The sequence below is a fragment of the Chiloscyllium punctatum genome, chromosome 22, assembly GCF_047496795.1.
Source record: "Chiloscyllium punctatum isolate Juve2018m chromosome 22, sChiPun1.3, whole genome shotgun sequence".
Lineage (NCBI taxonomy): Eukaryota > Metazoa > Chordata > Chondrichthyes > Orectolobiformes > Hemiscylliidae > Chiloscyllium > Chiloscyllium punctatum.
Window position 1 is genome coordinate 42,683,395 of NC_092760.1, and position 27,481 is coordinate 42,710,875.

At 38.8% G+C, this 27,481-nt stretch overlaps 1 protein-coding gene across 18 annotated transcripts in view; it reads left to right on the forward strand.

Moving 5' to 3' along the window:
• dagla (diacylglycerol lipase, alpha) overlaps positions 1-27,481 on the forward strand; it is a 357,270-nt gene that overhangs the window by 236,552 nt on the left and 93,237 nt on the right. For all 18 annotated transcript variants that reach the window (XM_072592163.1, XM_072592162.1, XM_072592161.1 and 15 more), the window contains 4 exons: positions 961-1,099; positions 7,453-7,540; positions 15,987-16,121; positions 18,545-18,622. In XM_072592163.1, the coding sequence (XP_072448264.1) occupies positions 961-1,099; positions 7,453-7,540; positions 15,987-16,121; positions 18,545-18,622 (440 nt within the window). The remainder of the gene's footprint in view (positions 1-960; positions 1,100-7,452; positions 7,541-15,986; positions 16,122-18,544; positions 18,623-27,481) is intronic.

Genomic DNA, 27,481 nt, shown 5'->3' on the forward strand with positions numbered 1-27,481 from the left:
TTCACTTTTTGCCACATATAATATTCTTGGTCTTATTGTGTTACTGAAGAATATATAGGCCTGATAAGGTAAAGAAAATGTAAATTTTATTCATGAAATATCATACTGTGGCTTCATCTGTAAGGCTACAGGAAATTGCAAATCTTTGACATTAAAACTCTCCCTGTGGTGGTGTATACTGTCTTTTTAGCATATTACACTTATTAAAACTCATTCATAGAATATGGTTATCATTGGTGAGTCAGCATTCATTGCCCATCCTGTAAAAGGTGCTGGCGGGCTGTTTTTGAACTCCTGTAGCCCACACTAGAGAGGCAGCTGGATTGATACGAGGAAGGAAGTTGCAGGGTTTTGACCCAAACTTGGTGAAGAATGATGCGATATAATTCAATGCAAGGATGACGTGTGGTTCCAAGATAGCTGATAGGTGGTGATGTTCCCATGCATCTGTTGCACTGTCCTGACAGGTGGTAGAAGTCACAGGTTTGGAAAATGCTGTCAGAGGACCCTTGAGTTACTGCAATGCATTTTGGAGACGATGCACACTGTTGTCACTGTGCATCAGTAGAATACTGTGAATGGAGTACCAGTTGAGTGGGTTTCTTTGTCCTGGATGATATTGAACTTCATAAGTATTATTGCAGCTGCACTCATCTACGCTAGTGTGTAATATTCTGTTACGTCCCTGACTTGGATCATGTGAATGATGGACATGGTTTGAGGAGACAGGAGTAAGTTACTTGCTGCAGAATTACTATTTTATGACCTGTTCTTGTAGTTGCTGTATTCATGTGACTGTTCTAATTAAGTAGCTTATACTGCAAATATGTGAAAAAAAAATCAGCAGGCAATGAACCCATTTATGAAAAATAAAAAGCAAAATGTTGAATCAAACTGTAACATTGTTAAAGCAGTATGCAAACAGTTTATACCAATGTTCTGACTTCTGTCTGCTTCTAGGAATTGTAACCTGTAATTGGGTCGTTATTCTGAGCGTCTGTATAACAGTAATGTGCGTCTTCGACAGAACAGGCAGAACATTTGTGAAACTTCGGGCAACCAAACGGCGTCAACGCAACCTCAGAACTTACAATTTACGGTATAAAGGAATAGTTCATAATTTTCTAACTTGGGTACCTTGTGGTGCACGTCTGGAAGCTGGTTGTATAAAATATCACTTTTGCAGAAAGAAAATTGTAGTCAGTCCCATTCCAGATGGAGCTTTTCTACATTATAGCAGTTGCTAGGCTTTGTGAGATAGAACTTAGAATGTAGATCATTACAGCGCAGTACAGGCCCTTCAGCCCTCAATGTTGCGCTGATCTGTGAAACCAATCTGAAGCCCATCTAACCAACACTATTCCATTATCATTCATATATTTATCCAATGACCATTTTAATGCGCTTAAAGTTGGTGAGTCTACTATTGTTGCAGGCAGGGCGTTCCACACATTTACTACTCTCTGAGTAAGAATCTACCTCTGACATCTGTTCTGTATCTGTCACACCTCAATTTAAAGCTATGTCCCTTGTGCTAGCCATCACCATCTGAGGAAAAAAGCTCTCACTGTCCACCCTATCTAATCCTCTGTGCATCTTGTATGCCTCTATTAAGTCACCTCTCATGAAAACAGTCTCAAATCCTTCAGCTTTTCCTCATAAGACCTTCTCTCCATACCAGACAATATGCTCGTAAATCTCCTCTGCACCCTTTTCAGTGCTTCCACATCCTTTCTTTAATGAGGCAACCAAAACTGTACGCAATATTCCAAGTGCAGCCACTCCAGAGTTTTGTACAGCTGCTACATGACCTCATGGTTCCAAAACTCAATCCCTCTACCAAAAAAAGCTAACACAATTTTCTCTACATCCATCATTGACAGAAAGCTGAATGGATCCTTTTATATAATCCTGTTTTGAAAAGGTGTGATGACTTAATGAGACAGTTAGCAACAATGATGTAATCTCAGAGTTCCTGCTTTTGTTTGTCTCAACTTTTCTCTTTGTACATGGGGCAATTAAAATTAATTTAAATAAAAATCAATTTCTGTTTCTGACCTATTATTAACGGTTGCATATACATGGAAGGCACTTGTGGCACAGTGGTGGTGTTCCTATCTCTGAGCCCGGAGGCGAGGGTTCAAGTCCCATGTGCTTCACTTGTATGTAAGAACATTCCTGAGTAGATTGATTAAAAAAAAAAGTTGTTGCACTCCACTAGAATGTGAAATGACAACGTCTGCAGTAGCAGGGAATGGAGACAGCAGTTGATCAAGGTAACTAGAAGTTTGAGCCCTTTTGTAACACAGTGATTGAGTGGTAGGAAACCTGGGTTTAAGTCTCACCTGCTCCAGAGGTAACTAATAACATCTCTGGATAGGTTGATTAGAAAAACAGGTTATCAGGTCAATTAGGCTTAGTCATACAGCATAGAAACAGGCCCTTTAGCCCACCATGCCTATGCTGACCAACAAACACTAAACTACATTACTCCCATTTACCTGCACTTGGTCTATACTCTTAGAATAATAATATCTGGTTCCATCAATAATTCAGCTGATAAAAATTAAAAAACGTTTAGGTTCCAAAGTCTGTACTGAGTTAACAGATCTCAGACCAGATGCAGCAATACCACTGGCAAAGTAAGGATCAGTTTTTTTGAAAATCTTGTTTCTGCTGTCTATCCATTGACTTAATTGTGAAGAGCATTTGTGTACCGGCAACAAGTGAAGACTGGAAAGTGATAGCATTGCCTTGTTAAATGTTCCACATGCACTGGTCACCCATCAGAGATGCACACATTTCAAATTTGTATCTGATGAACAGGATTTGGCTGAGATGGTAGAAAATGGTCAGTGTTGGAACTATATCACAGCTTGAATTAATATTTATGAGAATTGGGAGAACAAAAGCTGAAAGATTATTCAAGGACTAATATTGTTGCCATTAATGAATTGAGCAAATCTCAGTTTTTGGCAAGGGAATCTTGTGAAGAATATGAGGAGACGTTCATTAAAATAATCACTAAACATTGGCTCTGAATGGCCTCATGCCTGCACACCTAGAAACTTTCATATTTGTTGAAGTTGTTAGAAATTATCTGCAGCCTCCTTTAATCGATGTTTAGAGGCATGTGTTAGTAATTCCCAACATGTCAGCTTGCAAGGCTGACCAAAGGCTTAAAGTTACCAGATCAAAAAAAAGTGGAATACTGAATGTCTGTTTCAAAATGTATTTCATGTGGCTTTTATTAATTTGCATTAATATCATTGACTCTTAAATCCATATGCTGTGGTCTAACAAGCTACTCACTTCAAAGGTAGTTAAGGTTTGACAACAAACATTGCTAGCAACACCCACATCTCATGACAGAATAAAATAAAGATCCTGTAGTGGAGCTTGAAATCATGTCCTTCTGACAGAGCTGGTGATGAAGTCAGATTACATTTAGACCATCTCACCTGTGAAGGTAAGAAATTAAACTAGCAGTGCAATGGATCATAAACCATTTATCATTGAAGGTCCAGATTTTTGCTGTAGAATTCACAGGTAACAGTCTAAACAGCATAAAAAAAAGCTTGCGCCAGTGATAAATTTAGAACTTTCTGAAGGGAAATGTGAGTACTGAAGTCAAGAAATATACAGTATTCTCTGGCAGGCGCTAGAGCATCTTTCAATAAATTGAATTTTAGATTCTTTATCTGTTACTTTTTTTTGCATTTTGTAACCTACACTTTTGCCTTTTAATCTAAAAATAATTTATCTTGGATTACAGGAATGAAAAGGTAACCGACCTTGCATTACATGATCCAGAAAATCTAACCCCAGATATATCTTGTTAATTTATAAAATAAATCACAATAATTCTAAATAAGTTTGAATCTGATTTCACAAGACAAAACTCAGATCAGTGTGTGATAAAGGTTCATTATTATCTGGAAACCTGGGTGCTAACGTGGAGGTACCATGTACAGCTTCAAGTTGGATTTTTTTATTTCTATCCTGCGCATTAAGGGCAGAGATGATTTTACTTTCATTTTTCATCTGTCTGTGAATGGTAGGATGCTGTCAGGTGTTTGTTGTTATATGCATTTTTAATTAAGGCTTACATACAATTAGAGGTGAATAGTTCAGTATATTAGGAAAAAGGCAGAAGAAAGAAAAATCTGCTCGTGGCAGCAGTCCAGTATCACAGGATGACAGAACATGCAGGAAATCAGACAGCTTGTGTAGGTTCAGTTGGAGTGAAAGATGCTTCAGTTTAGCAGTCTCCAAAGCAGTTAGGAGTGGGATAAATCAGTGAATCTAGCAAATCAGCAAGTCAGCGTTTGTGGACACAAGATAATGAAGGTCAAAAGCCAAGGAGATAAGACTAATTATTAAACCCCTGAAAGCTAACACTATGGAAAACCCATGTGTTTGTTCTGCAATTGCTTAAAATTTGGGTATCTGTAAGATTGTTGTTGAGAGTAAAAGGGTTGTCTTTTTGTTTCTGATATTTGTAATAAGTCTATTTCAATATGTAGTGTTAATTTGGAGGTGCCAGTGTTGGACTGGGGTAGACAACGGTAGTTGTGCCTGATGAAAGAGCAGTGGTCCATAAGCTAGTGCTTCCAAATAAATCTGTTGGACTATACCTTGGTGTTGTAATTTTTACATATGTAGTGTAGCATTGCTCTTGTTTTTTCTTTTGTGTAATGACTGTTTAGTTTGTTAAAAATCCATTGGCACCTCTTGTGATTATGTTTAAGTGACTGACCACCACTGTTGACAAGTATCAAAATTGAGATTTATGATCTGTTAAGCCAAGTCTCATTCTGGAGTCTGAACTGTTCTGTATTACCAGAATAAAATGGGGACCTAACGCCAGTCAATTACTTTTAGTGCCAATTAAATGCATGCCAATACAAATATGCAAGTGTGAGAAAAGAGACTTTGAGTTTGGCATTGTATCTGCTGTTGCAGTCTGTTAAGCTAGATTTCATCCTGGGATTTGACACGTCCAGTATTGCCAAAAACTGTGATTTTAACAAGAGTCAGCTGGTCCCTGATTGCATGGCATATTTGAAGCAGACATCATATTTGGATAAGCCAAATTAGCTATTTTAATAAGCTTTTAGTTCCAATTAGCTTCTGGAGGGATAACTGTGAACTAATGACATTGAACCAAAACCTAATAGAACATTAAGCTCTAATGAATGGACACACATGACAGTAAAATTTAAAATATTGAGTTTTCAACTGTTCATTGAGATTAGAAATTGCCTTCAGCAAGGTTATCAGTTTAAAGTTGAACACAAGATTTTTTGTTTTCTAATTAAAACAAAACCACAGCCTGTTAATAGAACTTATTTCCAATGTTTTAGTAATACCTCTGGAATTGGCAGTTGACAAGTGTCATTAGACGTCTGTCTGGTATAAGTAGGTATATGTACCAATTTTCACACTATCAAGTCATCTGAAGATAATTCTGCCTCAAATTCTTGCAAAACAAACAGGACGGCATTGATTGCTTCTCATAACTTTCAGGTCCAGCAACCAGTCAAGCTGCCAGCAATAGCATTATCAATAACAAGATGAGATTTTCTTTTAAAACATTAAGAAGCTGACCCATGGGTCAGATTAAAATACTGTCAGCTTAAAAAGTACAAATGGTTTCCACATTATGAACACATCAATTACTGTTCACTAAACAGTTCTCAATTTTTAACTACTTCCTCTCATGGTGTAAATAGTTATTTAGAGGATGTTAAGCATTTAATTCCATGAGATTTCGTAGCCAATTTTAATGAACTTGTGACAGTTTGAAGCAATGATATAATCTTTTAAGTATTGCTTGATGGCTGATTATAAGGCAGTAATGCAGTCCTTTAGTTGAGCTAATCAGTGAACCACATGCGCTTCACCCTTGCTGATTTATGATGCTACTTAAGTCCCTTGATTAGATAGCACCTTAGCAAATGATATGACTTATTTGGTATGCTCAATCAAACGTTATTTTGTAATCCTGTAGACTTAACATTACTTATATATGTTTTTACAAAAGGCATCTCACCACCAGCACTTAAGGGCAATTAGGGTTAAGCAATAAGTGCTGGCCCAGCCAGTGATGCCCACACCTCATAAATGAATAAATAAATATCCATGGCAATTTGTCCTACAAAGGAATGAATGCTGAAGTCTGATGGCCATTGCTGCATTGAGAATGAATTTGATGCATAGGCTTTATGCCATTTCTAGCAACTGTATATTAAAAGATGGGCTTTCTTGTGCTCAGATTGCAACATTGAATTATAATCATATACTGTAACCTCTGAAGTATTATAGTACAAAAACATCTCCACTAATTTTAATGATTGTGTTTGGCTCTGAGCTATTCAATCTAAAATTCCTAGTTTAAACTCTAGCGGGACAGCTTTTATGATGCCAAGATTGGATGTCAGGTGACAACAGAATCTGCTTTAAGGTTGATATCCCTTGTTGAACAATATGTAACATTCAGCATTTGTGCTGTATGTAAAGAACATTTCTCTTGCTTAGGCACCAGAGCAATGGTAGCATATGTATGTATATAGGCGAAAGTGAGTACTGCAGATGCTGGAGATAAGAGTCAAGAGTGTGGTGCCGGAAAAGCACACAGGTCAGGCAGCATCCGAGGAGCAGGCAAATCGATGTTTTGGGCATTAGGAATATAGCCAAACAAGAGGGGATGTCTTTCGAAGGGCAGAGAAATAATGAGGCAAAAAAATGATAGAGAAGGTAAAATCTGATGGCCTTAATGAAGCGGATTTGCAACTGGTGACACTTTTGTTTTATCAACTCATGGGTTCTGGTTATTGCTGATAAGGTTTGCCCATCCGTTGTCTTGAACTGAATGGCTTGCAAGGCCATTTCAGAGGGTAATGAATAGTCAACCACATTGCTGTGAATCGAGAATCAACTGTATACCAAATGAGGTAAAGATGGCAGCTTTCCTACCCGAAAGAACATTCGTGAACCAGTTTGTTTTACAACACTTGACTATAGTTACATAATTGTCATTAGGCCAGCTTTGAATTCCTGACTTTAGCTGAATTCATATCTCATTATAGTGGGATTTGAACTTAAACCCCGAGAACATTAGTTTGAAGTTCTAGGTTACTAGTTCAGTGAAATGACCACTATGCTGCTGTCTCCCATAATTTAACAGCTTGTGCTCTTAACATTGCCATAACTGGAGCAGTATAGGATTTGCTTAGATCATTAGGAGTTAGGCATGAAGCAGGAAGTCCAGAGTTCTCCTGAGACATTGATGTACCATTAAGTTGTCAGATTTTGAAGCCATCTATAAGTTGGAAAGATTTCCTCATAGCTGATTGCTTCAAATATCAGTTTTATAGTTCTTAAGTCTTACTGTATTAAACTTTATCAACTATCCTTTAAGACAAAAAATGCATCATTTTTCTCATGTAGCCATCGTTTGGAGGAAGAGCAAGCCAGTAGCTGGAGCAGGAGATTGAAATTTTTTCTATGTTGTACTCGTACACAGGACACACAGACTGTAAGTACAATTACAATTTTCAATGGAATTTCTTTTGTATAGATGATATAAACACATCAACTCAATGTTCAGTGTTTGAAAATTTAATTGAAAATATGGTTGGCATTTGTTTGTTGGTATCTTGCCTATGTCTGTCTTTTCTGCTTGTGGCCATAGTTTAAGCTTTAACGCTTAAAGTGTTCTGCGAAATATATTCATGTCAAGTTGTGTTTATTCAATATTATTTTAGTGTATTTCACTATATCAGGTGCTTAATCAATCCTAAGAGACTTTCCTAGAATTTATTTCTATATTTAAAAAAAAGGTTTGCATTTATAAAATACTTTCATGACTTCAGATCAACTCAACAGATGCTTTAGAGCCTGTGAAGTACATTTGAGTGAGCCAAGTGCACAATAGTGGATGTTTCAGCCAATTTGCTTATGGCCAGCAATAGCAATATAATAATGACTGGATTTAGTGATCTTGACTGAAGCATCATAATAATAATAACCAAGGATCACTTCCCTGCTCTTCTTAGAAATAGTTGCACAAGATCCTTTGCATTTGTATCCACGTGAGAGAGCAGCAGAAATATTCCATCAGTACTATTGTGGAGTGTCAGCCTAGATTTTGATAGTTCTGTCTCTGGAGTGGGACTTGAACTCACAGCCATTCCTCAAACACTGAAAATCCTCTGGGGCACCTTCTAAACATCGTTTCTTTAATGAGCCCTAGCCTTGTTGATACATTCTTCACTATGCATACATATTTAGTTTTCTTGCTGAGGAAGAGCCAATAGAGTGTGATGAAACACATGCTTAGGATTCTGGTGTATATATCCCAAAACAAGACCATTTTAGCCATACCTGAGAGTCTTTTCCCTTTTCTGATTCCTGCATTTGTGTGAAGAACTTGGAATAATGAGAAATAGAAACAGGAGTAAGCCATTTGGCCAACAATCCATGGAATCTTCAGGAAAATTGAAAGGAGCTAGATGCTCTCAGGCTTAGTGTGCGTAATATGAAACCTTGAATGGATGTTATTATTCTGTTTACAGGTAGTTTGAAATTTTGGAAATTAATACACCAAGAGATACTTGCCATTTATGCTTAGCAAATACTAGCTTTAAAAGTACTGAATGCTGGTCAGTAAGTCATGCAGTAAGATCACTTGTTATGTACTAACACTCAGCTTATGATATAAACTAGCAGTTTTAATTCTGATAAATAGTAATTAATCAATTTTATATATTTAGTTTCGTAAAGACTTAGACTTTCCTCATCTAAAGACGCATGAAGCAGAGAATGTATTTGCACACAGGAAAGTTTACACAAACAATTGTTGTATTCCTTGAAAGGTAGAAGATTATGTTATGACTTGATTAACATTTCCCACCTGGAGTGGTTCAGTGGTTAGCACTGCTGCTTCACAATGTCAGGGACCCAGGTTTTATTTGGCCTCGGGTGACTGTCTATGTAGAGTTTGCATGTTCTCCTCCACTGGGTGCTCTGGTTGCCTCCCATAGTACAAAGATATGCAAGTTAGGTGGATTGGCCATGGTAAATTGCTCCATAGTGTCCAGAGGTGCAGGCTAGGTGGGTTAGTCATGGTAAATATGTGGTTACGAGTATAGAGTTTGGGGGGGCTTGGTTGGGATACTCTTTGGAGGGTTGTTACAGACCCATTGGGCTGAATAGTCTCTCTCTGCTCTGTAGAGATTCTACAGTTCTGTGAAGATATTTGGTGATCAGAGAGTGTAGTTGAGAGTCAAACTGTTTTCACTGGTTGAGAAATTTGGGGACTAAAATATGGAAACACTTGCACACATCAGGGTGGCATAAATTAGAAACTTCTCCTTTGCAAACACCAATTCTTGCTAGATTACGCAAGCATTTTAAATAGTCATTGAGATGTACAGCACAGAAACAGACCCTTTGGTCCAACTTGTCCATGCCGACGATATCCCAACTTAATGTAGTCCTTCTGGCCAGCACCTGGCCCATATCCATCCAAACCCTTCCTATTCATATACCTATCCAGATACCTTTTTAAATGTTGCAATTGTACGAGCCTCCACCACTTCCTCTGGCAGCTTATTCCATACATGTACCATCCTCTGCATGAAAATGTTGCCCCTTAGGTCTCTTTTGTATCTTTCCCCTCTCACCTTAAGCCTATGCCCTCTAGTTCTGGAGTCCCCCACCCCAGGGAAAAGACCTTGTCTATTTATCCTATCCATGCTCCTCATGATATTATAAACCTCTATAAGGTCACCCCTCAGCCTCCAATGCTCCAGGGAAAACAGCCCCAGTCTTTTCAACCTCTCCCTATAACTCAAATCCTCTGACCCTGGCAACATCCTTGTAAATCTTTTCAGAACTCTTTCAAGTTTCACAACATCCTTCCAAAAGGAAGGAGATTAGAATTCCAGGCAGTACTCCAAAAGTGGCCTAACCAATGTCCTGTGCAGCTGCAACATAACCTCCAAACTCCTGTACTCAATACTCTGACCAATAAAGGAAAGCATACCAAACGCCTTCTTCACTATCCTATCTACCTGCACCTCTGAGATAGAGGAGACTTTTGCTAACTAAAGGTAGTAAGGTATATGGGTTAAAGTGGGTATATAAAGTTAGGTCACAAAAAAGTGTCAACACACAGGCTTGAATAGTGTTTTCTTTTGTTTTTGTCTTGGCTTGAGCTGGTTTTGGATATAGACAATATGTAGAAATTTGCATATTTTATTTACTTCAGGGTGCAAATCCTCACAAACTTCAACATTGTGGGTTCAAGCCTCAAAATGGAACTAAGTACTTATTCTTAGCTGATAATGTTAGCATTTTGTTAAAGGAAATCCTGTAAATGTTCTTGAAAAAAGGTGTTGAGCGGGGAAACCTTTGTTCTCCTAATGGCTAGTTGCATATTTGATGAAAACAACAATCGTAGATAATAAATTACATTCACCTCTTTTAATGTTTGTGTATTAGTTGGACATGACTTCCAGTTTCTAAAACTGTGTCGCCTTCGTTTAGCTCCAGCTTCTCAAGGTGCTCCCATATATTATTTGTTCTAATGGTTCATTTTCTCAACAGTGTCTATAAGGTTCCCAGTCCAATAATTTCATCACCCATTTTCAGAAGGTTTTTGCTCTGAGATCTGACCAGAGTCCAGTGGATTCTGAACAATATCCCTGAGGAAACTCTTAAACCTTCCCTCTGATTCCTTCAGATGCAGGATAAACCTTGTCAAAATTAGAAGTCTTATCTCCCTCAAAGTTCAATAGTCTCCCCAAAATGTCTTGATTTTTTATTTCAAACATTTCATGTCTATATTTACCTTTGAACTGTATCACTTGCATTTCTCTGACTGTTTGTTTCTTTTGAGTTCTGTTGGAAAATAACCAATAAGTATTTCAGCAATTCTCCTATCTTCAGAAATAAGAGAAAGATAAACCTGTTATCGAGAGGTCGATTGCTTATGCTGAGAGCGAGAGAGCAAATATTTTAGATCTCTGGCCTATCATCACAACTAAAAGACATTCGAAACGTCAACAGCATTGAGACTATTAAAACTTCTGTTAGGATTTGAGGGTAGAGGGCTGCTATAGTTTGCAGTATTTGTTATATTTCTTTGGATTCCAGCAGTATTTTGCCTTTTTTTCTGTCTTCAGACATCACTTCCCAAATTTCAATGTGCCAACCCTCGATACACTCATTGTTTACTCTTGATATATGTGAAGAAGGTTCATGTAAGAAGAAAAACAATAATCTGACTCACAATATTTTTCCTTCAGGTAAAGAGATGAGAAAAATAAAACTAGAATGTAAGTCTGGATGCATTGATGCCTTTCAGCAAGCCAAATAGAAGCAAAATTATGTAACCCTCATACTGTGGTGTGACACATGAAGGCAATTTTTTTGATTTAAAAAATTATGTGTGACTTCAACTGAGACAGGTAAAGTTTAATTAGGGTGAATTGATTGCTTTCTGATTAGTTATCTCAGGAACAGGTGTCCTTTTCCAAATTATTTCCACTCCTACAATTAAATCCCAAAATAGCATTTGTTGTGAGTATTATAAAATCCCTGTGTGCTTGTCATGGAAACAGCAGACAGCCAATTAGATGCAGGCCACTGGAGAGGTGGTGATTAACATGGTTCCTGGCAGCAATTCTTGTGACAGTTGCAAATATGTAATTGAAGCTATAAGGAATAATATGCATAGGAGTTTGTATGTAATACATATTTTATTGCTATATTTTTGTAAACGTATATATTTTACATAGTCACAAAAATGGCAGTTGACAGAAAAGGAGTTTTGTGAAAAAACAACTAACCTCAGAAATCTCAAAACACTTAAATATTACAGTTAAATTGGGCACATAAATAGATCTGTCAGCAAATCTTCAAATTGTATACAATACCAACAGACTATCAATCACATTATTAGAACAATTAGATTAAGCGAGATTATAGTACAGACTTCAAAGTTAAACATGTAGACTATACTTACAGTACCCACACTGTTTGCATTGCACCCACAGCTGATGAGATGCAGGCACACCCACAGCACTGTCAGAAATTGAATTTTCAGACTTTTAAAGGTATGTCTCATCCTGCTAAATTGACCCCACAAAAAGTATGAATTCACTCGTTATCTTGGACCTTCCTATAAACACTAATCTGTCTTTGTGTTTTCCACCAATGATTCCCTCACATGTTTTCAACTTTGGCATTCATGTACCCAAAGGATCAATACTGTAACATAAGCTGCATATCTCAGATTAAAAAGCACACACAAATTTAAAAGAAAATGTACATTTGTCATATAATTTGAGGAAACAACCAGATTTTATAGAATCTCTTGTTCCTTGGGTCTTGGTTGGCAAGTGCTTCTATGTTTTCTATTTCCCTTTCTTTTTCTTTGCCACTTTTGTTTTCCTCTGTTATTCCTTGCAGACTGTTAGCTGTGACATTTGTATGTGTTAGTCCTTGATAGACACCTAAAGAATGCTATCAGCTTTCATCTTTGACCCAGTGGTACTTCTTGCCTCTGAATCAGAAAGTCACAGTCACAAGCCTCATTCAGGGGACTTGAGGACTGACAGGTTGAATCTAGCAATGTTGAAGGAGAGCTACTCTGTTAGAGGTTTTGTCGTTGGATGAGATGTAAGCTTAGATCTTGTTATTTGTGTATTCATATACAGTATAAGCGCACACAGAATATGCGTGTAATATAAATGTTGAGACCATCACGAATTTTCTTTGATTTTTCTCATTTTTGAATTGGAACTGATAGTTGAAGCTGAGAATGGAACTTTGAACTTCAAATAGCAATTTGTTTCAAAAAAGTGAGAACAAAAGACATGTTTGCTGTTGAGAGCTGGCCTGGAAAGATAATGCAGGTTAATTTCTGTTGTAAGGATACTGTATAAGTTTCAGCACCAAAACCTTGCTATGCTCCGAAACTGTCAGCTGATTGAATGTTGAATTGGTCAATCAATAGAGGACTGATGCTGGTCAGCCAACTACAGAGAATGTTGAAAAAGAATGAGAAAAGCCAGTGAACTGATTGTGACTCAGTTTTGGGTAGGAGATAGTTTTGTTTTGGAATCTTTTGGACTGGGAGTTTTCTGTTTTTTGCGTGCTCTAGTTATTCTGCAGATATACACTTTTTGCAAGTTTTGAGAAAAGAATTCAAATCTGTAAGAAATAAATAAGTGTCCAGAGGCAAGGGGAAGCAGTTTGCATTGACTGGTGACTTTGGAATTTCAGCAAGATATACAGTCCAAATGCTTGTGATTCAATCCATTATTCAAGAATTTTATGAGGTGTAGTATTCATTATTGAAATGGTTATTAAACTGACAAATTGCAGTTATTTTGTTTTAATTTATCTGTGTGTCTTCCGATATGGGAGTTCATGAGAAATGAGGATTGAGCTTAGATCATTGATATTATTTACCTTAAGACATAGGAAAAGGAGTAGACTATTCAGCCCCTTATGCCTGATCTGACATTCCTTAATTCCACTTTCCTGCCTTTTCCCTCTAACCCTTGATTCATCTACTGATGAGATCTGTCTATCTGAGCCTTAACTATACATAAGGACTCTGCCCTGACAGTTCTCCATGACAATGAGTTCTAAAGACCCTCAAGCCCTCTGAGAGAAAGAAATCCTCTTTATCTCAGTCTTAAATTAATGTTCCTTTATTCTGAGGCTATGCCCTCTGGTCCTAGACACTCCCATGAGGGAAACCCCCTCTCAGCATCTCCCCTGTCATGCCCCATAAGAATCTTATATATTTCAACAAAATCTTCTCTCATTTGTCTAAATTCCAGTGGGTAGAGTTCCAATATGTTTAAACTTTGCTCTGATGATAATCCCTCCATACCAAGGATCATTCTTGTGAACCTTCTCTGAACTGCCTCCAATCTTTCTTAAAGTAAAAGGACCAAAACAGCTCACAATACTCTAGTTGTTGTCTCACCAGTACCTTGTGCAGTTGCCGTAAGACTTCCCTACTATTGTACTTCAAACCTTTTTTACATTCTATTTATCTTTCCAGTTACATACTGGAACTGTGTGGCCGTTTTGTATGTTGTGCATTGGAACCCCCCCCCTCCAAACCGGGTCCATCTATAGAGATATACGGGTGTACGGCATTGAAACTTGTCCATGCTGACCAGATATCCTAAACTATTCTAATCCCATTTGCCAGAATTTGACCCATATCCCTCTAGAACCTTCCTATTAAATACACATCAAGATGCCTTTTAAATGTTGTAATTGTACCAGCCTCCTCTTCCTCTGGCTGCTCATTCATATGCACCACCCTCATGCTTGGATGAAAAAATGCCCCTCAGGTCCCTTTTAAATCTTTTGTGCTGCAGCTTTCTGCAGTTTTTAAATAAAACTTTGTTGTTTTTTTCAAAATTAACAACTTCACATTTTCCAACATTATGCTTCATATGCCAACTTTTTGTCCATTATCTTAACCTATTAATATCTCTCTGTAAACTGTTTCTGTCTATCTTGCAACCTAACTTTCTACCTATTTTTGTGTTATTTTCAAATGTCGCCACAGTACATTTGCATCCATCCTCCACATTATTAATTTACATTGCAAACATTTGCGGTCCAAGCACTTATCCCTTTAGCACTGGCTACAGATTGCCAACCAGAAGAAGAATTTGTTATTCCTAGTTGCTGTTTCCCACCCATAGCCAATTCTCTATGCGTGCCAATATACTACCTCCAACACCATTTGTTGTATTCTTTGACAGCCTTGTGAGACCTTGTAGTTTATCTAAATTCTACGAAAGTTACATTCTTAATAATAGATCATTGATTTTTATTTCACTTATAAACTTGGTGTTCAAGATCTGTTATTTGTAAGATCTGGGTAAGAATAGTTGAACATTTTTGAGAGTTATTGAATGTTTTATTTTCGTTGTGTTGTGAATCCAGTGACAGTGAGGCTGATTTTGGTGTAGCTTGCTATTTCTATCTCTTAATAGTAATAAATAAATGCATTCATATAATGCACATAAATGTATGGCTTTTGTGACATACATAGTAACAAAGAGAGCCCTCTGTTCAGGCTGTTGAGCCTTGTGCCATGAATTATCAGTAAATTAACCCATGAGAGATTTGTAATCCTAAAGTCAGATTTAGTTTTTTAAGCTTCTTTAAATTGATGTTGTACTTCTTTTGATATGCTGGTGCTTTGCAACTGGCTAAAATCCAAAAGTAAAGATTGCAATAACTTCTCCCTTAAGTTGCTCTGAAGAACCACTCAAAATGAGTCTTCAGACACCTGGCCTTTGTGACACTCAGCAAAATTGCATTTGATCTACATTCAAGAATATTGCCAGGTTTTGCACAATGTAAAAACACTATGTATGTATATTGAATCATCAACCTGAAAGTTTAGAACTTGGTATCGTCAGGATAAAATATGGAGCTGTGATATGTTAGTACTTTTATTCAGTTTGAAGTAATACAGAGAAAGGAAGAGAGAGGGAATAAAGAACAGTAATAAACATTTCAGGAAAATATTCATTCAATGAAATATGTCATTTTTTACATAAGCTAACAACAGGTTTGTCTCTCCAGGAAGATCAGAAGTTGTTTCTTTCCTTGAGAACTGATTAGAACTGACTGACTTGTGTCCTCCTTTGTACTATTTTTGTGGGGAAAATGGTCAGATTATTTTCTTTCCTTCCATTTATTCATGAGTCTGTTGTTTTGAGGACATGATGGACATAAAGACATGATTTCACCCTGTTGATGTGATTTCATTGTGATAAAAAGGGCTTACAGCAGATTCAGTGTTTCACCTTCCACAAATTAAATAAGGTATCTGCACATTTTTATGTGAGTACAGTGATCCTTTATTATAAACTAACTGACTGACTTAGGGTTTTTATTTTTCTATAATGAACTATGTTTCTTGTTCACAGGATGCCTATTCTGAAGTTGCTTTTCTTTTTGCTGAGTTCTTTCGAGACTTGGACATTGTGCCCTCCGACATCATTGCTGGCCTTGTATTATTACGTCAGAGACAGAGGGCCAAGCGATTTGCTGTTTTGGATGAGGTAGGAAATGGATTCTCTGATTTTTTGGGGTAAGCAGCAGGTTCTGTGGTTTGGTACAGGCATTGGTTTTAGTCTGTTTTAGAACAGGCAGTGGGGGCTGTGGGTTTTGGTTCAAGCAGTGGGCTCTGTGGTTCTTGGATCAGGCAGTGATTAGTGTTCATGTTGTTAATCAAATATCAGTATTTTACTGATTTCTATCATCCCAGAGATGGTTTCCTGTTCTTGGCCTATTTTCCAGTCATTTACATTCTGAAACTAGAATCCCTGGCCTGCATTAGAGTGTGATACCAGTCTGCTATGGCAAGCCATTGTGCAGTTGCCCTTATTTGCATAACGCTAACGTCTATCTGTTTATGATTGTACCTCAAAAGAATCAATCCCAGGAAATGGCAAGGAAGTATTGAGGACATAATAAGGCCTCACATGGATATCTGCCTCCATCTACCCTGGACTTTGAGAAATATCATTAGAAGAGGCTGAAAGTTTAGCTCTTACTTTTCCATTTTCCTAACTCTCATTCATCTGTCCAATCAATATCCGAGGTTCCCTACACAACAGGACACAAAATTGCCCCTCTTTTGAACTTGCTCAGTGTTTTGAAGTGACCACAAAGAAATCTGAAAATTTATAATTTCACTTCCTGCTGCCATACGGAAATAACTGACTCCATCCTGTTCCAAACACTGGGCCTGAAAATGTAACTGCAACAACTTAATGGGAACAACGCACTGTCAGTCAAGCCCAACTATTCCCAGAATTGTCACAAATGTGAAAAGATTTAATCAAACTATCCAACAGTTACTTTCTCCCTTTAAGTTCTTTTTGCAGTCCAGGTAGTTCTCACCTGCATTTGTCCCACACAAGCCATGGTCATCCAATTAGGAACCAATGAACATATTGTTGTCAAGCAAATACCATCCAACCCATTCCATTCTCATTTAATCTGAACATATTGGCTCCCTGCTATCTACATTTGCTCTTACTGTTCTAGACAAAGCAACATTGTGTGCAACTCAATATGCTCCAGTAAACATAATTTTTAAAAATCTCTTTAAAGCAGTAGCTTCCCTTTTTCTAGCCACAGTCCAAAAATAATGGAAATAGAAAAGATGTGATCTTCACACAGCATTTCTTCTTCCCTTGCAATTCAGCTGAAAATATAATTAGTTTCTTCTTTGGTCAAATACCATGCCAGTATTGGTGCCCTTATTGCATCAAATTTGCACATTAGTGTTAAAGATACAGTTCATACATTATTCCAAATGTGCTGATTCAATGATGTCATTGAAAATACTCTTTAGCGAATGAGTCTTAACTCACTGTTTTCCCTAAAACACTTTGTTCCCTAGGAGAAAGTGAGGACTGCAGATGCTAGAGATCACAGTCAAATAATGTGGTGCTGAAAAGGCAGAACAGGTCAAGCAGCATCGGAGGAGCTGGTCCTGCTCCTCGGATACTGCCTGACCTGCTGTGCTTTTCCCAGTGCCACATTTTTTGACATTTAGTTGACTGTCATACAACTCGTTTCATATTTCCTAATAGTGGGAAAGTATAATATTGATAAATGTGCCATATAACTGTCAAATGCAGATCAGATAAATCCTAATTTGAATATCCATTTGTGCTAAGTTCCTTGGCTCCAACTGGGGCAACAGTAGGGGTATTACAATTGATTTTGAGTCCCACAGATAGTGAAGGGAAAGAAAGCCTAGCTTCTGTTATCCAGTTATAAGTATGTGGACAATGATAAGGAGAGGATGAGGATGATCCTCCTTATCATGAGATAGCTCATAAGAATGGTCACTTGGCTGAGTTACTGGAAATTATTAGTGCCTGAAGGAAAGGCTAGGTGAAAGTCAGTGAGTGGAGGAGGGAATGCTTGTTGCTAATATAACTCCCATATCATCACAGGTCCAGCCCGCCCTCTCCAACCCCTCCCTTGACCTGACCTAACCTGTCCATCTTCTTTTCCACCTATTCGCTCTACTCTTTCCACTGACCAATCACAATCACCACCTATCTGCATCCACCTATCGCCATCCCACCTATCTTTTCCCCAGCCCCTCTCTCTCTTTATTTCTCAGCCCCCTTTGCCCTCCCCAGATCTGATGAAGGGTCCTGCCTGAAACATCGACTCTCCTCCTCTGCTGCTTGACCTGCTGTGCTTTTTCCAGCTTCACATTTTATCAACTCTGTATTACTTAACTAGACCCTGTGAATCTATTTCAATAATTTCCATATGGACCTATTGAGAAACTGTGCTATCAATCGAAGCTAGAATGGGCTACAATACAAGAAACATTGGATATGATTATCAGTACATCAAATGAGCAGATATGATGTGGGGAAAAGTGATGTCCAATCTTGAATTTCTCTGCTAATGACATTGAAACTAATGCCATTTTTCTTTTTCTCTCTTGTAGGCAAACAATGACATTTTGGCTTTTTTATCAGGAATTCCAGTAACCAGAAATACGAAGTACCTCGACTTGAAGAATGCCGTGAGTGTTGTTCCTTACTATATGGAAACAATTTGGCACATTATCAATGTACATTGTGGCTTGTACTAAAGTGGGTAAGGACAATAAAATAAGATTAAATTATTCATTCTGAGAAACCATTTTCTGAGAGCTGTTTTAGCATGATGAAAACCTTGGAGTCTGAGGACAAACTCTTGTTATTTCTTGATTTGTTTAATCATCACAAACAATATTTAAGTATCTTTTATATGCAAATAGCAGATTTAACTGATACTGTAAGTTTTCAATTTTAGCTGTAAGGCATACCAGCAAAGGATTAGGATGTAGAGATATCTTCTCCCATATAATAGTGTGAAATATGTGACTGATGTGTTGATTTCACCTCTCCTGAAATTTACCATATGTGCTGGGTACACATGCCATATTGCAGACAGAAGCATTTTGAGAGTGAATCCTTTCAATAACTGAAAATGTAACTTATCAAACTCTGTTCTCAAGCAACAAAATTAGCAATTACTGGAAAAGCTCAGCAGATATGGCAGCATCTGCAGAAAGAAATTAGAATTAACATTTCAGGTCCAGTGATCCTTCCTCAGAATATGGTTAAATCTGCACACCTGGTCATTCACTTTGTAATTTGTTGTTGAGTTAGCACCTCACAGCATTTGATATGAATATCCTTTTTGAAGACATGAGAAATAGTTACTCTGCTGTCTTGGTAGATTAACTTATTCCTAAGCAGCATAGGAGAAAGTGAGGACTGCAGCTGGAGATCAGAGCTGAAAATGTGTTGCTGGAAAAGCGCAGCAGGTCAGGCAGCATCCAAGGAGCAGGAGAATCGACGGGCTCATGCCTGAAACGTCGATTCTCCTGCTCCTTGGATGCAGCCTGACCTGCTGCGCTTTTCCAGCAACACATTTTCAGCCCTAAGCAGCATAGTCAAGGAAATTTACAAGTCTGTACAGTTAACTATTATCAGTAGTTAGCGTGCTGTGTCAAAGATAGCAGAAATAAATCATGTGGCCCTGTGGACTTGCTTTGTTATAAGATCACAAATAATCAGCGTATTGCTTGATTCACATCAAATCCAAGCATCTATTCATGTCAGCTTTGAATATGCGAAACGGAGGCCAAATCAAGTTGTGAAAGGTACGAAGGTGAGAAATATTGTCTGGAATGTGATCAGGTCTGTCTTACCCTTGAAAGCCCTTACCAGGAAGACATGGGGATAATTGGTATTGAGGTGTGCTTGTTACAACATTCACCTTATTTACTTAGGACTAAGACACCGTTGATTCAGAAAATATTTAACCTTGCAGCTTGATTCCTGTCCATTCCCATCTACCCCTTATGGCCCCTTCATGCTGACCCATGAAGACCACCTGCTGTCAATGCTCCTCATATTCTCAATTCAATACCAACATGTACCTCCAACCACCCACTTGGTCTCACACAACCCAACTCTCCTCGTAGACCCCACAGGTACATTTCAGTAGCAATGTGGAGAGAACGATAAAGCTTTTACAATCTGATACAGTTCTCACTATGCAAGTTTGATAGTGGGAAAACAAAATCTTGTTCACTAAAGCATTTAAGCTTTTAATTTTCTAAAGTGGTTACTGTTACATTTGTATGCCTAACTCTTGAATAGTCTGTTTAAGCAGTCAATAAAATTATGATGTGGAGGTGTCGGTGTTGGACTGGGGTGAACAAAGTTAAAATTCACACAACACCAGGTTATGGTCCAACAGGTTTATTTGGAAGCACTAGCCCTCAAGGCACTGTTCCTTGGTCAGGTAGCTAGCTGAGATTATTGTAATTTTTAAACTCAGCCAAGCATTCATAATGAAATGTTCTTAAGGCAATGTCAGTAAATAATTCTGTTGAAATTGCTTGAGGTGTTAACACAACACCAGTTGTCTGGACTCTCAGTCAAATCAGTCCAGCAGAGTTTGTTATTAACAATCACTGACAGTTATTTATAGCTTATTCTCACTTTAAACAGTAGGAATTTCAGGTCATAGAGAAGTACAGCATGGAAACGGTCTAACTCATCCATGCCTACTAGATATCCCAAACTAATCTAGACCCACTTGCCAGCACCTGGCCCATATCCCTCCAAACCCTTCCTATTCATATACTCATTTAGATGCCTTTTAAATGTTGCAATTGTACTAGCCTCCACTACTTCCTCTGGCAGTGCATTCCACACACACCCCACCTTTTGCATGAAACGTTACCCCTTAGGTCTCTCTTATATCTTTCCCTCTCACCCTAAACCTATGCCATCTGGTTCTGGACTCCTCCACCAAAGGGAAAAAAACCTTGTCTATTTACCCTATCCATGCCCTTCAAGATTCAACGTCTATAAGATTGAAGAGAGTTGTGAGTGTGATGCTGGAAAAGCACAGCAGGTCAGGCAGCATCCAAGGAGAAGCAAAATCGACGCCCCAGGCATAAGCCCTTCATCAGGAATATGCCTGAAATGTCAACACCCCTGCTTCTTGGACGCTGTCCAACCAACCGTGCCCCTTCAGCACCATACTCCTGATTCTGATTTCCAGCATCTGCAGTCCTCACTTTTTCCTACAAGATTGAACAGATTGTCAAAAGGAAATTATGCTTAGAAAATCTACTGGAAATTTTTAAAGGATGTCACTAGTAGAGTTGATAGGTGGCAGTCAGTGGATGTGATTTACTTGGGTTTTCAGAAAACTTTCGATAAGGTCCTACATAAGAGATTAGCATGTATAATTAAAGCACATGATATTGGGGACAGTATGCTGACATGAATAGAGAACTTGGCATGAAGGAAACAAGGACATAAAATAAATGCGCCATTTTCTTAGTGAGTAACAGTGCATGGACCTCAGCTATTCACAATGTATATTAGTTATTTAAATGAAAGAACTAAATACAATATCTCTATGTTTGTAGGCAATGCAAAGCTGGGTGGGAGGGTGAACTGTGAGATAGAGTCAGAGATACTTCAGTGTAAGTTGGGCAAGTTAAGTGAGTAGGCAAATGCATAGCAGATGAAGAATGATGTTGGTAAATGGGAGGTTGTCTATTTTGGTAGCAATAACAGGAAGCTAAGGTCCTCTTGTGGCACAGTGGTACTATCTCTACGCCTGAACTCGGAAACCTGAGTTCAAGTCCCACATGCTCTAGAGGTGTGTGATAACATCTCTGAACAAATTGATTAGAAAAATGGGTCAATAATAAAAAAAGGGATTTAAAAAGGAAACTGCTGATCAAGACAGTTAAATAGATCTTATCCACTGTTGATGATCATTTACATCTCCTCTAACAAAAGCCGAAGCAAAGGCGATTTGAATTCAACAATATGTTCAAATGGCCCTGCTGTACTCAGGTTTTCTTCCTTTTGCTCCCTCTCCCCTACTCATAAAAATGAGATCTGTCAGAAATGTGGACAGAAGTTTCATTTGCATATATCACTTTTAAAGTCCATAAAGTCAGGAGAAAAATACAGCCGTAAGAATCCATAGCCCTGTGGGGGACAGAATTTCAATGATTCCCAATGGTTGAAGTTTCAGTGGACGAGCATTTTAGGGATAATGACTATGACTGTAAGTTTCAAAGCCATTCTGTGAAGAGTAAGGATAGTGCAGATGTCAGGCGAAGGCCAATTTCAATATGATTAGACAGGATCTGGCAAACATAGATTGGGAGCAGCTACTTGCAGGTACATCTACATTTGGAAAGTGGGAATCTTTTAAATATAGTAAAGCGAGAATTCAAGGCCTGTGTGTTCCTCTAAGAGTGAAAGGAAAGAGTCCAGAGAACTCTGGATGTTAAGGTTTATTGTGAGCTTGAAGAAAAAGAGGGAAGCATTTGCCAAGTATGGTGCATTAAAACAGATGAGACTCTTTAAAAGTATAGAGTGCAGGGACTGCTGAAAAAAAAATTAGGAGGGCAAAGAGGGCCCACAAGATAATTTTGGCAAATAGGATTAAGGAAAATGTTAAAGCTTTTTATAAGTTTATTAAGAGTATTAGAATTACTTTGGAAAGGATGAGACCTATTTGAGGCCAAAGGGGCAACCTGTGTGTGGGGCCAGTGGATGGGAGTGAGGTCTGTATTCTCATCTGTCTTCACAGGGGAGAAAAACATTGTAGCCAGGGACTTCCATTGGGATGGTGAGATACTAGAACATGATTAATAACGCAGAGGCATTAGATATTTTAGTGGACATAGAAGTGCATAAATCCTCAGAACCTGATGAGCTGAGATTAATCCTGACCTGCTGTGGGAGGTAAGAGAGGAGATTCCTGCTGCCCACATGTGAAATGCCAGATTAGTGGAGGATAGCTAATGTGATTCCTTTGTTCAAGAAGGGCAGAAGGAATAGGCATGTAATTGTAGACCAGTTAGTTTGATGTTAGTGTTCGAGAAATTATTGGAAAAAAGTTCTGAAGGACAGGATTAATCAACACTTGGAAAGGCAGGGCTTGGTCAGGGATATTCAGCACAGATTTCATAGAATTATACAATCCCTACAGTATAGAAACAGGCCATTTGGCCCCACAAGTAAACCACCCAGACCCATTCCCCCACCCTATTACTCTACATTTACCCCTAACTAATGCACCTAATCTACACATGACTGAACACTATGGGCAATTTTAGCATGGTCAGTTCACCTAACCAGCACATTTTTGGATTGTGGGAGGAAACTGGAGTGCCTGGAGGAAACCCATGCAGACATGGGGAGAATGTGCAAACTCCGCACAGACAGTCACCTGAGGCTGGAATCAAACCCGGGTACCTGGCGCTGAGAAGCAACAATGCTAACCACTGAGCCATCATGCTGTGTTAAAGGAAAATCCTGTCTGGCAAATTTAATTCAGTTTTTTGAAAAGGCAACTGTTATATTGTTGAGGATAGTGTAGTTGATGTGGTTTTACATGGGTTTCAGTAAGACGTCTGGCAAGGTCTGACACGGAAAGTTGGTCTAACGGGTAAGATCTCGGGGGATCCAAGGCAAGTTGGCAAACTGAATATAAAATTGGCTTGCAAGCAGGAGGCAAAGGTTGATGGTGGAGGAGTTTTTTTTGTGATTGGAATCCTGTGACCAGCTGTGTACCACAGGGATATGTGCAGTTTGTTATGTATGTTAAATATGTGGATATGAATGTAAAAGATACAATTAATATGTTTGTGGAGAACACAAAAATTGGTGCTGTTGATGGTGAGCGGGCTGGTCTCTGGCGGTGGAGACTGGTTAGCAAGGTTAGATCTCATGGAATACAGGGAGAACTAGCCATTTGGTTACAGAACTGGCTCAAAGATTAGAAGACAGAGGGTGGTGGTGGAGGGTTGTTTTTCAGACTGGAGACCTGTGACCAGTGGCGTGCCGCAAGGATTGGTGCTGGGTCCACTACTTTTCATTGTTTATATAAATGATTTGGATGTGAGCAAGAGGTATAGTTAGTAAGTTTGTAGATGACACCAAAATTGGAGGTGTAGTGGACAGCAAAGAAGGTTACTTCAAATTACAATGGGATCTTGATCAGATGGGTCAATGGGCTGAGATGTGGCAGATGGAGTTTAATTTAGATAAATGTGAGGTGCTGCATTTTGGGAAAGCAAATCTTAACAGGACTTATACACTTAATGGTAAGGACCTTGGGAGTGTTGCTAAACAAAGAGACCTGGGAGTCGCAGGTAGATAGGATAGTGAAGAAGGTGTTGAGTACGCTTTCCTTTATTGGTCAGAGTATTGAGTACAGGAGTTGGGAAGTCATTTTGTAGCTGTACAGGACATTGGTTAGGCCACTGTTGGAATATTGCGTGCAATTCTGGTCTCCTTCCTATCGGAAAGATGTTGTGAAACTTGAAAGGGTTCAGAAAAGATTTACAAGGATGATGCCAGGGTTGGAGGATTTGAGCTAAAGGGAGAGTTTAACTGGGCTAGGGCTGTTTTCTCTGGAGCATTGGAGGCTGAGGGGTGACCTTATAGAGGTTTACAAAATTATGAGAGGGATAGGATAAATAGGCAAAGTCTTTTCCCTGGGGTGGGTGAGTCCAGAACTAGAGGACATGTGTTTAGGGTGAGAGGGGCAAGATATAAAAGAGACCTAAGAGGCAATGTTTTCACGCAGAGGGTGGTACATGTATGGAGTGAGCTGCCAGAGGATGTGGTGGAGGCTGGTACAATTGCAACATTTAAAAGGCATCTGGTATATGAGTAGGAAGGGTTTGGAGGGAATTTGGCTAGGTGCTGGCAGGTGGGACGAGATTGGGTTGGGATATCTGGTCAGCACAGATGAATTGGACCGAAGGCTCTGTTTCCATGATGTACATCTCTATGACTATCTGATATTGATCGGCTGGTAAGTTTTCCAGAACAATGGCAAATTAAATGTAAATGTAAGAAGTGAGGTAATGCATTTTGGGGGCTCTAATAAGGAAAGGACATATAGAATGGTAGGTCTCTAGGGAGCATTAAGAGCAAAGCAATCTTGGTGTATAAATTCCTTGAAGATGTCAACATTGAGCATAGAATATATGAGCAAGGAAGTCTTGTTACAGCTTTATAAAACATTGGTTAGGCCACAAATGGAACACTGTAAGCAGTTCTGTTTGCCACATTATCGCACGAAAGTGATTGCACTGAAGAGGGTGCAAAGGCAATTCACCAGGATGTGGCCTGGGATGAAAACACTTATGAGGTGAGGCTGGATAAATTGTTTTTAATTTTCCTTGGAGCAGAGGAGACTGAAGGGGCATCTGATTGATCTATCCAAAATTATGGAAGGCATAGACAGAGCAGATCTCAAGAATCTTTTCCCCATTGCAGATGTGAAGAAAGTGAGTACTGCATATGCTGGAGAATCAGAGTCTAAAAGTGTTGCGTTGGGAAAGGCAGCATCCGAAAAGCAGGAGAGTCGATGTTTCAGGCATAAGCTCTTCATCACATTCCTGATGAAGGGCTTTTGCCCAAAACATCGACTCTCCTGCTCGTTGTATGCTGTCTGACCTGCATGCTTTTCCAGCACCACTCTTTTCGACCAATTGCAGATGTGTCTATTTTAGAATTTCATTAGTGCAGATTGTTATATATGTTCACATTTTTGGGTTGAATTATTATTCCACATTATTCGCTTAGAACTAAATGATGATTCCAAAGAAAACTAACAATTGCATTTTTTGATATTTGATTTGATTTATTTATCGTCATGCGTATTTTGCTACAAAATACAGTGAGGAAAAGTATTGTATAGTCTTGCCACTCTCTGTCGCCGTCTTAAAACACAGAAAAATAAACTAAGACATTGAATATGTAGGCAGAAAAATAAAGAAGCGTTCAACTTTATGGTGGTTCTTGTTAAGTGCTGTGCCATGGACCATGGACCTGGCGGGATGGGACCATTTGCCGCTGCCGATTAGCCCATGCCCTTTCACCGCCGAGGACGCTTCGCCACCACCCATTGGCCGCTGAGGACGATTTGCCACCGCAAGTGTTTGTAACTCATTTTTATGTATAAATCAATAAAATGATATTTATTTCACCTTTTTTTTATCAATATGTACTATGTTGTTGTATAGATAAAGGGGACTGAGAAGTACGAAAGAACAGGCGGGAGGGAAAGCAATCACTACATATATATATATTTCCGGTGACAAATAGTCTCCAGAGGTCAAACGACTCCAGTGGAGAAACACTGGTGGCGAACCGGCAGTGGTTAATCGGCAGCGGCGGCAAATCGTCACCAACCTGGGCCTGGTGACTATTCTTCATCATGTTGTCTCCACCCCAATGAGTCCTCAGTGGACTTCGCCAATGCTGACACCGATGCTACCAGGGACCGCAAGGCCCAAACTTGACTTCGCCACCACGAGCCTGCTTCGGGCCCACCTCACTGATGCAACTGCTGCTGATGGTACATTTTGTACTTGGCCTAAACTCGTCTCTGCCACCAACTCCAAGGGTCTGTGGCGGATGAAGATACCTGCCAGGAATCCAAACTTGCTTCTGTTCTTGCCACGAGACCTCGCTGTTTGGCCCACTCATTGTCACTGATTCCATTGCTGCTCTTCAGTAAGATGTAAGTAACAAAAAAGTGAAAAACAAAATGAGAAAAGAAAGAAAAAAGGAAAAGAAATGAAAGAAAAGGCGGACAGACCCCAGGCACAGAAGCCCTACTTCACCGCCATCTTAGTGGAAGCGGGTACGGATGTATCTGCAAAGGCTTAAATAAGTGATGAAGCTGGAGTGCAATAGAATTTTGCTACATTATTTCTTCCAACACCAACCCCAAATTATACCTCCTCCTCTCCCAAGGCTTCATGCAGTTTACTGTGGGACAACTCTGAACCGGCAACATCAAACAAATGGTGACTCTCCATGAACAGAAGCAGTATGATGATTGGGCTGTCATTACAGTTGAATATTTCTGTTTGGTGATGTTAGTTGATAGCATTTGACATTCTATTGTGAAAATGTAATTGCAATAAAATAAGTTGAACTGTTATTTCTTTAATCGATTTTGATTTTTAAAAATTAATCGACACTAACAAAATGTGCTACAGTCAACAAGTTCTCCATTGCCTTCCCCTGATGCTAGTGATATGAGTGTTGCTTTTTCCTTGCAGAATACTGTGTTTTCATAAAGCTTTTGCTCTCAAAATGTGATTTTCTTAAATTTCCTTTGTGTTGCATTGGAAAAAAATATGAATTCAACATACCCCTGAAAATGAGAATAGTTTAAATCATCGACCAGATATTAGTCTGATATTATAATTGCAATGGAGCAGTTCCGTTTGCTGAGAGAGAAAGCAAAGAGCCTAAAGTAGTCCAACTAGTTTATAAACCATTGTCATTGTAGAATCCTGCAAAACAAAGGGTTTGTTTGG